The sequence below is a fragment of the Struthio camelus genome, chromosome 5, assembly GCF_040807025.1.
Source record: "Struthio camelus isolate bStrCam1 chromosome 5, bStrCam1.hap1, whole genome shotgun sequence".
Taxonomy (NCBI): domain Eukaryota; kingdom Metazoa; phylum Chordata; class Aves; order Struthioniformes; family Struthionidae; genus Struthio; species Struthio camelus.
Window position 1 is genome coordinate 55,073,317 of NC_090946.1, and position 13,549 is coordinate 55,086,865.

Sequence of the window (13,549 nt, forward strand, 5' to 3'; positions counted from 1 at the left end):
CCTCATAGGAGAGATGCTCCAGTCCCCTCATCATCTTGGTAGCCCTCTGCTGGACTCTCTCCAGGAGTGCCATGTCTCTCTTGTACTGGGGAGCCCAGAACTAGACACAGTACTCCAGCTGAGGCCTCACCAGGGCTGAGGAGAAGGAAAGGATCACTTCCCTCGACCTGCTGGCATTGGCCTTCTTGGCCACAAGAGCGCATTGCTGCCTCATGGTAGGCTTGTCTACCAAGACTTCCAGGTCATCCTCTGCAGAACTGCTTTCCAACAGGTCAGCCCCCAGCCTGGACTGCTGCATAGGATTATTCTTGCCTAGGTGCAGGACCCTGCACTTGCCGTTGTTGAACTTCAGGAGGTTCCTCTCTGCCCATCTCTCCAGCTTGTCAAGATCCCTCTGAATGGCAGCACAGCCCTCTGGTGTGTCAGGCACTCCCCCCAGTTTTGTATCATCAGCAAACTTGCTGACGAGGCACTCTGTGCCTTCATTCAGGTCATCGATGAAGAAGTTGAAAAAGATTGGACCCAATATAGACTCCCGGGGAACGTTGCTAGCCTCCAACATGACTTTGTGCCACTGATCACAACCCTCTGAGTTCTGCCATTCAGCCATTTTCAGTCCATCTCACTGTCTGCTCATCTAGCCCATACTTCATCAGCTTGCCTATGAGGATGTTATGGGAGCCAGTGCCAAACACATTACTCAACGAAGTCAACCTAGACAGCATCCACTGCTGTGGATACCTACTGTGGTAGGTAAATTAAAATAGTTACAGTATTACTATTTGAAGATAGTTGATTTACATTTACTTAAAATAAACTTCTAAAATAGCATGGATGCTCCTTAATACTATGTAAAAGTCTACAACATAGGGTTTGAGAAATACGCTTTTTGAATAAAAGGTGCTAGTTATTTTGCCTTTATATCCTTTGCTGAATCATAATTAATCCATGGTATATCCACAGTCCAATAAATTCTGAATGAAAGATTTTACAGCTCAGAACGCTAGCTCCTCTAACTTGCTTGCAAATGGAAAATTACCACTAAAGGAGATCACAATCAAATTTACAAAATTTAAGTTTGCTATAAAAATATCCCTTTAAATTTGGAAAAGTATTAAAATAAAATTGAATTTTCTTTGTCTCAGTTATCTTCTTGAGAGTCTACTGTGGGGGGGGGAAGGGGAGGGCAAAAAAAAAAAAAAAAAAACCCCGAAACAGCACTTCTACCACTGCTCACAGCTTTGAAACAATAGAGGGACATTATAAGGCAAATAAGATTCACTGCTGTATTAGTAATTCCTAAGCAGCAGCAGTTGCTAAAGATGTGCATATGCATAGCATAAAATGGTAGGCCAGAAGAAAATCAGGTTGTGGATTAAGCATTTTTCTTATCCGTACATAATTTCATAAAGCAGGGGAAAAGAGAGTACTGAAAATCCTCTCTCACAGAAGCAGTCTGAAAATTCTCACTAGATAAGGGAGAAAAAGGAAAATAAATAAATAAATAAAAATAAAGGAAGATGCAGCCCACCAGCAGAGAGGTATGTAATTCAAGATGCCTTCTGCTATTAGCCAGAAAAGAAGAACTACACGAAAATGCATGCTCTCAACTCAACAGCTTGTACTTAAACAGAAGACCTAATCAGCATGCTCACCTGGATCTTGTTTGCAGAATCACGGGTCCCTTCCCACCCTCTGCCTCCAATTCTTAAGTTAGATATAACCAAAACAACAAAGTATCCCTTTTGTAGCTACGTAAAATTCTGTTTCATTTAACAAAGAAAAAAAAAAGACAACAATGTTAAATTCTTAACTTTGAAACACTAAGTAGTAATCACCTTTACTCCTGAAACAATGACACCATCTGCCGATTTAACCATGTTTTTAAAGAAGTCTTCAAGTTTCTCTTTCTTATTTTTCCCACGAACACTCAACTGAAAAATAAATTCATATGTCATGTTAGCTCATTTGCTGGAGACAATAAAAGCATGTCTTTTAACAAAAGGGGGAGGGGGCGCTACATAGCAAAACTTGCTACCCTAAACCAGTTTTCCCGCTCTCTTCTTAGTCTTATACTATGCCTTAATGGAGATCAGGTACCATGTACTCCAGAAAGACAGACTACCCTTACAAACTAGACATTCTTTTACCCCCTGATGTCCTCTTCCAGGAAATAACAAAACAAAGCAAAGACAACAACATCCCGGCACTTACAAGTAATTTCAAACGCCTGAGGTGAATGTTCAAGTTTTTAATAATACAATATTTATCATTCACAGTGAAGCTGTTGATAAGTAAAGCTAATATAACCAGATGTTGCTCTTCTAAGTAGCAGAATGACAGGCACTTTGCCTTCAGAAGTACAAGCTCTTACTGCTCACTGTACTGACAGCCTCAGTTTCAGTCTCCTCACACTCTTCCTGGCAGTCTAAATTTGCCCAAATTTACAAAGACTGACTGACTTCCTGAGCAGTTGACACTGCTACATCAAGCAATAAGAGCATCAGCTTTAACATATTCTGAAGTTAAATACGTATTCAACGGAACCAATTTGTCACGATGTTATCGTGGCACTAATACTAATTGAAGTTTCACCGACATTATTAAAAAAACCCTTTTATTAGCAAAACAATCAAAGAAGATTTCTAATCAAATATGTCAATTTAAACTGCAGTTCCAAATCCTAAAAGTTAGCATTCCATTTTTGTTGTATCATGCTTTCTTTTTCAACAAAATTTCAGTCAAGGACTGAACAAGTATAATGTCATGTGAAATCACTACCAAAAGTTAATCTTTTTAATCCAAAGCATATTAGTTTCACATAAATATTTGTAATGCTTAAGCTAGGGCACAGAGAGCATTTGGTCCCCCAGGTGGCAGCAGAATGAACTCCTATAGAGCTAAATTAATTTTTAACTTTTAAAGTAGAAGTATGCCTGGTATGAAGGAACTGATGCAATTTGCTTTGGGAGGTAAAGCCTTTTTATCAAATTTCCATGCTACCATAAAAGTACATCTTGATTTCTCTTGCCAGAAATTCATTTTTCAGTACTCACATCCTGATTATATTCCAAGAAGACATGGAAATTTAAATCCTTTCTCAAAATGGGATGTGCTGCCACACGACACAAAAACACTTCATGCATTGCAACTGTCTTCTTGAATATTGCCAAATACTCACTGAAAACAAGAAACAGGAGACATCAGAGTTTCACATGAAGCAATTAAGTTTCAAATAAGCCTAGTGAGAAGTTTTAAGATACCCTCAGCGAGGATACAAGATTGTAAGCTGACATAGCAAAGGTTATCACTCTGATATTTGATACGTATATAAAAACATAGTACAATGTTAATACAAGGGGGGAAATGTGAAACCCTAGCATACTATATACAGTCTTTTAAAGAGGACTCGACAAACATATTCTAATTTTTAAGACTAGCTAACATACAGACTGGTTTGCTACAAACTTAACCCGTCTTTAAGCGTCCTTCCCCCACCTGCCCAAAAAACGAAGAAACTGAGATAGAGACTACAGACAGTACATAGCTGATGTGCAAATTACTTCCCCCCATCTCCATCCCCTGACCTATTTGCACCCTCCTTACTTGTTTGTCTTTAAATGCCCATTTTGTTCATTAGCTCGTTGGATCAGCAGTCTCTTATTCCACATTAAAGCATCTAGCCTTTTGGGGCTGAAGCTTACATGGAAGTTTTGCTTCATAGTGGTTCTAAAAGTGAAATTAAGTGCTGCATTTGATAAATGCAACCAAAAATCGTGTTTCATCGGGACAATCACGAAGTTGTCCAGTTCAACCGACTCAACTTTAAAGCAAATATTAGTTGTGATTTAATTAAGAGGAAGACATTCTTATCAATACAAGTTTGCTAGAATTCATTTAATAAATTTCAATTAATAAAATGTAACTTTCCCAGATGTGAGGAAGGGGCTCTTTTCCCCATTCTCAGGTCAAACAGTGAAACGGTAATCAACACTTCTGCTTCCACTATGTGCAAGGAGGTTAAGTTTTACATACCAGCAAACCAGCAGGGCCAGTGTTGGGAGATGTTTGATCTCAGTGAGAGTAGTAGTCATTCAGTGAAGACAAAAAAGGAGGATGCAGAGGATGGAGGTGGCAGTAGAAGAAAACCCAAGTTTTCTGTGTTATCCAACCCCTAACCAGACCACAAGAGAATCATGATCAGGGCCGCTGGAAAACCACAGATTCTTCAAAATTTATAGTGTTTTGATAACTTCCAGTTTTCTGCATATGAAGTGTATATCTACTCCGCTATCAAATGATGTTGTATGTATCACTCTAACATAGGGCTTTTAAAGACATTTGCTCACAGAAGCTGGAGGGTGGAAAGAAAGAAGCAGTTCTAAGAGAAGAACCCTTTTCTTGACAACTCAGGGCTCTTGAGGGAAGCAGTCTAGAAGCAGTGTAAATATACACTTGACTAAAATCAACAACAGGAAAAAGATCAAGGAAGTGAGTGCGTGACAATGAAAGTGGATGGAGCAAGGAGAAACGTCACTACGTAACTCAATATAGAACAAAGAGCATTACTCCAAATCTTTTGATTCACATTAAATTCACAGTAACAGAAGATACTATTTTCAGGAAGCGTACTTGTACAAAAAAGGGATTCTCGTTTAAAAAAAAAGGGGGGGGGGGGAGATCTGCTAGTAATCTCCAAACTTCTTGGGAAACAGAAGGTTGGCATCTATGCTTACAGTACCAAAAATATGCAAAAAAAAAAAACTTAGTTCAATGACTGTATGTATAAACCTTAAAGTTTCATTATACTTATAAATAACGTGGAACACCAGAATGAAAAAAAAGATTGAGGCTGCTTCCCTTCATAAGCGTTCTGTGAAGAAAAGGAGCTAAAAAGTTGTTGCCTTAAAAAGGATGCTTCAAGAACATGCAGATTTTCTTCCTGTTTCAGAAAATGTTTTATGAAATTGTTATAACTTCTGGGCAATGATTTCTCCAATTTTCCTACTGGCTCTGATCATGATCACTAAGATAATCCTGGTTATGCAGCAACTGGACTCTCAAGCCTACATCTTGCATAAAGGACCATTAGAGTGAAATCAGAAACATGGAAAAGTAAACAGCATTAAGAAGGGGAGGGGAGTAATAATCATGTCTACATACGCCTCCAGTTCTTGTTTCATCTTGGTGAATTCCTCTTTAGTCATTGATCCTTCCCCTTCTCCAAGCTTCTGCAATTTCTCCCTTGAGGCATCAAAGTCAGGCCTGGGTGGTGCTGGTGGAATCTGGAAATGAATTAAAGTGTTGTTTTTTTCAAGTTGCTTGCAGCTTTTTTAATACATGGCTCTCTCTTTCCTTGCTTATTGAGGTATTTATGGGTACGTTCTCTTACAAAGAGGTTAGACATCCTGCATTACTATGCTAATTTTGGTCAAGTGTCCTTGAAGATTACTGAAGAATTAAGTAATGGTTTCAGTAGTTCAATTACAACAGAAATCAAACAACACCTAACTTTCCCAATACAGGGAATTAAAACTTTAAACCACAATGTTATAGTTATTCTTGCTTTAGCTTACTCGGTAAGTAATGTTTCTGTTCAAAGAAACAAAGAATTCCTACAATTGTTTGCACACCATCCATTTATGACTCCTGAAAACACTTAACCAAAAACCATTCTGTATTATTTACAGACACTAGTTCTTTCTTGCAGCACTGTTGACATTAAAGATACATCTGCTGAAACAACAAAGTACAAAAAAGATAAGTCTCTAGGTTAGTTAATCTTGTAATATAGTACATTAATGTTGAAAGAGGAAACACTGTAGTCAAACTGATCCTGGACTGCAATGAATAAAGAGACAAAACAAAGCTAGGCTACCCTCAAATTTAAGTTCACTGGTATTAACCCATTATATTAATCCTTCACCAAAAAGAAAAAAAATTCAGTCTACTCAGTCAACCATTTGAAACTAATTACTACCATACTGAAGGTCTTTTCCCTCCAAATAACTTTTCTTACTGAAAAAAAGACTAGCTCAAGAACAGTATGACACATCATAGACTAGTTTCATCAGAACGTACCCATTAGTCAATCGGAAATATACATTTATCTACTGAATCAGTAGATCACCTCACTCAAATACAAAATGAAATATATAACTTTCACACCAAGATAATAAATATTCCCCTTTTTAATTAAAGTATGAACAGTAGCATCCAATTTTAACAGGTACTGTCATAAGGTAACTACTTTGGGGACATCCATTCCCTGCACGCCTTAAATAAACTACAAAGCAAAAGCTGTTGGGTATTAAGGTTCTCTGCAGTTCCAGGTGATATTTGCTGGGTTTTTTTCTCCAACTGATTTACAGGAAAATGATTCTGATCCTCATAATGAAAACTGGAAAAGCTTAATTATTACAGACTTTAGTTACTGCACTCTTCCAGCTAATACAACGGAAACTTGAAACTAAGTTACACAGTAGCTTGCAAGAACAATAGCACCACGTTATAAAGTTTACCTAACTCCCACATTTAACACTGTGGACTAAAACTACACTAGGATACAGATAAAACATTAAACCACTCACTCTTCAGGACTAAAAGACAAGGAATACTACAATTACAATGACTTTCCTACACGTTTACTTCAAACATTAATTTTGCATAACTGCATAAAACAAAGCAGTAAAGCATCAGGTTTGATTATAGAAGGAATGAACACCTTCCACTCCCCCTGTATTTAAAAGTAGTCATAAGTATTTTTGATCCAGTTCAGGGAGAACAGCACGAATAAAATGAAAGAACTGTAGTACTTACGATATATCCAGCATAGTCCTCATTCTCCACAAAGGAATCATGAAGCCAAATAAATTCTTCATGTTGACGAACAACAGAAAATTCATTTTGTTTGAAATTTGGTAAGGAACTCTGAAGGGAGGAAAGAGGGAGAAATTATGGGGAAAAAAATCAATGTTTTTCATTACTCTATGAAAAAAAGCCTTAAAGGAACAGTAAAAAAAAAAAAATCTGTGTAAAAACAACACAAGCATCCAGATAAGGTTTTGAAAAAAATGTTTGTACAGTAATAATCATCCCTATGTTAATTAGTACATCAGTCAATTCGAATGGGATGCCTAGAGAGGTTGTGGAGTTTTCACCCTTGGAAATAACTCAAAACCCAACTGGACAAGCCTTGAGCAACCTGCTCTAGTTCACTCTGATCTGAGCAAAGGAGTTGGACTAGATGACGCCCAGAGGTCCCACCTAACCTCAACTATTCTGTGAGTGATTCTGCCCTCAATAAATCTTTGAGTCCAAAAAACAAAAAGTAAATGACCAGGAATTATTAACAAAACTTGAATATAATTCCATTATGAAATATATTTTTAGAATCTGAAACAATGGTATCTAATTTATGAAAACTATATCGAAGAATATTGAGGTATACTAAAGATTATACCTGCAAATAGGCCAATTACTAAGCATTGGAATAACATGACAACACAACAATCCAAAAAACTGCAAGTCAGTTTTTAAGCTGTTTTGGGTTGCCTTCCTTTTTTTTTTTTTCTTTTTTAAATTTAAGCAATATTTTGTGATCTGAATTTTTTCTTGAGCATTGCAGCTGATATCTCTGAAACAAGAGATTATGCTATTTTTCATTTCCTTTGGACAGTGTTACATTTGTTTCGATGAATAGTTCAAGCAAAGTTTCTTAATATATAATTACGAAAATTTTCAGTGTACAAACCCAGGCTTTTACCTTTGTATGGACAGTGAATTTCACTTTGTCCCTCTCACTGAGAGCATCTGAAATATCCACTTGCAGAGCAGCATCAGTCTGGAGATCTACATTTATTGCCCTAAGCTAAACAAAGAAAAATCTATTTAGCTTAAATTAAAAAAAAAAAAAAAGAGAGAGAGACAGAAAAAACAACTCTAAAAAAAATCCTCAGAACTTAACAAGAGCTAAACTTCCTTAGAAATATTTTTTCTGAAACAAGATTGCAATCTCTTTGAAAAGTAGCATTACCAATGGCACAAATGCAAGGTATATACATATTTTATTTTTTCCCCACAAGACATGTAAAATAAATAGCTCTAAAGTCTCACAAAATAATACAAAAAGTCGCATCAAAAAGAAAATGGGACAGTGATCAAATACAGAAAATTCAGAAGATATCTGTGTACTGTAATTAGAAGAGTCAATTCGGGGCAGTAACTGGACCAAATACTCCATCCATACTCAGTGAAACTAATATGATTCCCCTCACACTGGCTCCGCTGTTCTATAGCAATTTACCACATGTCAATTTCTTCATCGTGGTCAACAGAAACTCAGAACAATTTTTACAAGTACTAAGCTAATTCTGAAGTCTTCTGCAATCACATTGTCAGACATTATTTCTGTTCCATGCTTATGAGGCTTTTTACTGAGACACTGTGTTCTTTGATGCTGCAGTTTTTACAGGAGTTATCACATTCTACTGCATAAAAACACTTCGCTGTACACAGAGAAACACTTCCCCCCCCCAAGTTTCTTCTGGATTGTGTTTTGAGGTCTGTGCTTAATTATCAACAACTCAGCACAGAGGCTATACAGGAGCATATTTTGAACGGCATGCTGCAACACACTGAGACTTGGGAGAGGCAGCCTTAGGAAAGAAACATCAACTCCCAGATCTTGTTTTCCACCAGTTATCCTAATCCCTTGCAGTGGTCAACGCTAGCTCCTACTCTTCACTTTTCTCTTTCGCCTCAATACACAGACAACTCTGCTGCTCATATGGTAGCAGTCAGACTGATACAGTTTACAATTGGTGTGTTAACGTAAACCAAAATCACTACAGTCTAGCATATTATGCTAAATTAGCAAACTGTAGCAGTTCAACAGCTACCACACATACAGTTAAACCATCCTTACACAAAGGTGGAAAGCATCAAAACCACCCCAGGGTAACATATTCCCTATGCACATTCCATATGCTGCTTCAGGAATCTTCCCCCTCTCCCCCTCCAGATTTAGGGGTCACTGCCTCACACAAAGGCAAGATATCGTCGTACACCAATCCGTTGCATCTCACCTCTCAGAACAATCTCCTAGCTCCTACTGAGCTTCCAATGAGCGTAGCATCTAATTTAAGAAAGAAAAATACAATCTGGCATACCAATGTCTGCCTTATGTCATGACACCACATTTTTCAGCATGTAAAAGTTGTTAATGGTTAGGTTCTTTGCGGTACTGTTTGTTTTCACAGTCCCCTAGAATACGTTAATGAGTACAGAGTAATCTCAGCAAATAGTCTGTATTATCTAAATGGTATTTTTGTAGTCTTTCACAGGTCATAGAAAACAAAAATAGAAAAAAACAGTACCTACTAAAATGCTTTGTCGTTCTGCCCTTCTCCCTCTCTCCCTTTTTTTAAAGTAGCGTAATACAGAATTCCAAGATTCAGGATAACATCTGCTCAAGTTTGTCACTAGTGCTTATGCAGTGTCTAGTTTAGCACATCCAGGCCACGGGCACTAGCACAACTTCAGCACAGAAAGACATTTTGTTTATGAGGAAATTAAAAGCAAACAGGACAACTTCACTCATCACATACAAGCCTAAAGGACTATTTCCTTGACTGTTACAAACTTATTTCAGTTTAATCATATGTTAAATTATGCCATCTAGCCTGACACAGCCAACAGAGAACATTTTCATCTGCAATGGTAATGAAGCATTTTGTAAAAGGTGTCAAAGACAATCAGAAAGTTGAAGGACTTCGAATGTATTCATGTGGCACAATGGTTCATATTGTATTACTGGGAACTAAATTCACAAACAACATGTCACACCACAAACTTAAGCAATTACTTCATTGCTACTTCAAAAAAAAAACTGCCACCAGTAGATGGTTTTCTAGTTATCCAGGCAGTAGGGAAAAAAACATATATATATATATATATGCTACAAAACCTTCCAAAGTCTAATTTGGATAAAAACTGAAATGAAGCTACCTTAAATTCTGAAACAGCAGAGAAGGCATAGAGTCCACTTGTCTCTGGCCCCCCCCTTACAAATACATACAACATAGCATAATAATTTTTACTTAGATACATGCTCTATATCCATCCTGGATATCTTAAAAAACAAAAGCTAACTTCTCTTTAACACTTAACAGCTTCCTATGGTATATCAAAGTCCCTGCTTTATTCAAAAGGTCTAGAAAATATAAGAGGCCCAAAGGAGGGCTAAGCGATGCTAGCATACTACAAGAAAGGGAATTCAGTAAAAGGGGAGGGGATTTAGCAACTAAGCTCTTGTTCAAGGACCAAGTACACGTCAAATTGTATTGGAAGGAAGCTGCTAGGGACAAGACAAACAACCAAACCTTACGTTCCTCTATAACGTCATCCTTTATAACAGAAACTATTTGGAAAGAGGTTAGCATATAAAAGTTAAGAGAAAAAGGGCCCTTTCTTCAAAGGGTTCTTTATAAGCAGATAGAGAAGTACACAGAGCAAGGCAAACAAGTAATATCTCCACAACAAAAGATTATTAAGCGTCACTACAGCATTAAGTTTCTAACACACCTGTTATAAGAGATAGCTCACTTCTCTTCAAAGAGTCTACAAGAACATTAGCCAAGTAAGCTAAAGTATATACAGGTATAAGACCGCATACAGACACAAGACCGTACTATGCAGAGAGATCACAAAAAAATAGGAACCAAGTTACTCAAAGTGCACTAAATAGTATCTTTCCTAAGTGAGATTTAGAAAAGCAATTCCTGCAGGTTCATTTAATGCAAGTTCCTTCTGCAGACCACCCACGGCTACTTCCTCAACATTGATTCTCAGCGTTCTATTTTACAACCCACTGGAAAACACTACATATGGTATAATGTAATTGTTAGAGAATTACTATTTTACGTGTCGCAATGTAACTTCCAGTTTTCTTTTCATTCTATCATCCCAACAAGATTAAACTCAATGCAACTGTACCTCACCAACATGATTTTGAAGAGTTAAAAGCAGGGACGGCATAACAATCTCTGAGTTCCAGAGAGGAAAGAACATTTATTTCCAAAACTGGAAGCTCAATCACCTTAACCAGAAGTTGCTGTACAGGCTTTCTACAATGAGAGGCTTGACCTATCCCTTTTTTTTTTTTTTTTTTTTTTTTTTCCTCATCACAAACAGAGGAAGGTGACAAGTAAGAGACAGGGAAATACCTTAGGAAAAAATGTTTTTTTTATTATTGCTACCAAGAAAAAGAGAAGTTATGGTCCTGAAGACTAAAGCACAGTGAATCCATTTCTAAACAGACATTCATGAACATTTATAAATAGGAAGGAGGAGGAATCTGTTCTAGTTTAACTCCTCAGTGCTGGATACTGGAGGAAGTGAGGAAAAAAAAGAAGAAAAAGTGGGACCGCACTTGGCCAACTGAGATTTAAGTTGTCCAACAGCATAAACAAGACTGCTAAGAGTTTTCCAAAGGCTTTAAAAGTACATTATGAATTCTGACTTCCTAACATTCTTAAAGGGAAAAATTAAAAACAAACAAACACACTTTCACACAGGATCAGGCTTCCATTCTTACGTTCTACCTAGAGCTTCAGATAAAGACTACTACATACTTCCAGGTCTGTCCCTAAATACTAGGGACAACATGCATAAAATATGCCTCCATTGTTAAAAAGGTCTACAGCCCTGGTTCTGAAGACACTCAAAGCACTACAGTTTCCACTTTCCCTCCTTTTTATCCCCTATTCTCACTAAAGTAGCTGTGTAACTAAAGGCAAAAGCTCTATAGTGGGCAGAACAGGCCTAGTACAATACTAGGCATCAAGGACAGTATTCCCTTTTGACCTCGTGGTCACAACCTGGGCACAAAATTAACTGGAACCCTACCGCATTCAGTCAAAATTAATTCTCTCTGCTCTTTTAAAATCCCTTGATATTGCTTAACACTTGAGTACGGCACGCATGATAAAAGTGCACACCAATACAGCGTTATTCAGGTGTTTAAGTATTCATCATCTTTATTTTGGGTATGCTGGATGTAGCTACTTTAATAACCTGCAACAGTCAAGTCAATCTAAGCATTCTTTCACAAAAGCAGCTCTCCTACCTTGCTCAAAGTCATTCTGTCTCAAGATACTGAATGATGGGAATAATCAGTCTGAATGAGTTATACCAGATCAGCTGATTTGTTTCTTAAGGGAGACAGGGCAGTAAAAGAAAGATGGATACAGCAGCTATCAAGACAGGAGAAACGAATGCCAGAATCAGCAGGCCAGAAAAAAAGGTTTTCCCAGTAAGAAACATAATCATGGCCTCCTGTACCAAGAGTAAGTCATACAACAACAGAACTTCTTTTCAATACAAAGTTTATTACACAGCGTGCCTGCAATATAACCCTCCAGCTGTCAGCTATGGGAGCATCTCTAGGCTTAAAGAGAGGGCACAGCGGTACACCATGTTCCCTCGGCCCTGGCTCACGGTCTCAGAGGGAACCTGGTGCTCTCCACCAGGCTGGTCAACCCAGGCAGGAGCACAGCAGCCCGGGGGGGGGGGGGGGGGGGCGTCAGAGCAGGGGGCGACACAGAGGTAAAATACCCATTTCTAGCAACACCCACAGATCTGCCTCAAGTTATTCTACTAAAAACATTATTAAATAACGCTTCCGAAACTTGGCGGACAGAAGACTGGAAAATTCAGGGCAGAAAACACGCGCACAGGCCGCGCTGCTCCCACATCAGCAAATCTCGGCCGCCCAGCACCCCGGCCCTCACCGCCCGCCGCCCCCAGCCCGCGCCCCTCCCGGCGGCCCCCGGGGCGGGGGGGGCTCGGCCCGGCAGCTCGAGGGCCCCAGCCCCGGGGGAAGGGGGGCCCCCCGCCGCCCGCGCCACTTACCCCTCGGTCCTCCTCCGAGAGGAAATCTGGGCCGTCGTCGGAGCCTTCCTGCTGGGGGCGCCGAGGAGGAGGCGGAGCGGGCCGGGGGGGACACGGCAGGGGGTGAGGGGGGTAGACAAAGCGCACAGGTTAGCGACCCAGCCGCACACGCCCGGCCCGGCCCGCCCCGGCCCCGCGGCCGCCCCGACACCCACCATCATGGCTGCTCGCAGCGCTCCGCGCCCGCGGCCCTCCCCCCGCCAGGCCGCCCCAGCCCAGCGGCGAGCCGAGGCGGGGCTGCGGCGGCGGCGGCGGAGCGCGGCGGGGCGGGGCGCGGGGCGGCGGCGGCCGCTGGGAGCGCGGCGTCTCGCGAGGGAGCGGGAAAGCGCGGCGCGTGGGCGGCTCGCGCCTAACCGCCGCGTCGCCTCCCCGCCCTGCCCCGCCCCTCCGCCCTCCGCCGTAGAGGGGCGAGGCGGGGAGAGGCCGCGGCCAACGGCCGGGAGGCTGCGCGGTCGGAGACACCGTAGCGAGGAGCTTCGCGGGGGAAGCGCGCCCCGCCCACGGAGGCTGCGGCCGTGCCCGCTCGCGTGGGCCCTTCGTCGCAGCCCCGCTGGTTTTGTTCCTCGGCCGGCGTGCGCCGGCCTGTGCTGCGGCAGGG

General features: G+C 40.5%; 1 protein-coding gene across 2 annotated transcripts in view; it reads right to left on the bottom strand.

Annotated features, from left to right (window-relative positions):
- The window catches only part of SNX6 (sorting nexin 6), a 30,486-nt gene extending 17,267 nt beyond the window's left edge, over nucleotides 1-13,219 (bottom strand). The window contains exons 1-7 of one of the 2 annotated variants that reach the window (XM_068946432.1): nucleotides 13,107-13,219; nucleotides 12,913-12,960; nucleotides 7,766-7,870; nucleotides 6,820-6,930; nucleotides 5,164-5,285; nucleotides 3,057-3,180; nucleotides 1,839-1,934 (exon numbers count right to left, since the gene is read on the bottom strand). In XM_068946432.1, the coding sequence (XP_068802533.1) occupies nucleotides 1,839-1,934; nucleotides 3,057-3,180; nucleotides 5,164-5,285; nucleotides 6,820-6,930; nucleotides 7,766-7,870; nucleotides 12,913-12,960; nucleotides 13,107-13,112 (612 nt within the window). In that variant the 5' untranslated portion in view covers nucleotides 13,113-13,219. Of the gene's footprint in view, nucleotides 1-1,838; nucleotides 1,935-3,056; nucleotides 3,181-5,163; nucleotides 5,286-6,819; nucleotides 6,931-7,765; nucleotides 7,871-12,912; nucleotides 12,964-13,106 lie in introns of both variants that reach the window. The other variant, XM_068946431.1, reaches the window with a different exon arrangement.
- Between the last annotated feature and the right edge of the window lie 330 nt (nucleotides 13,220-13,549).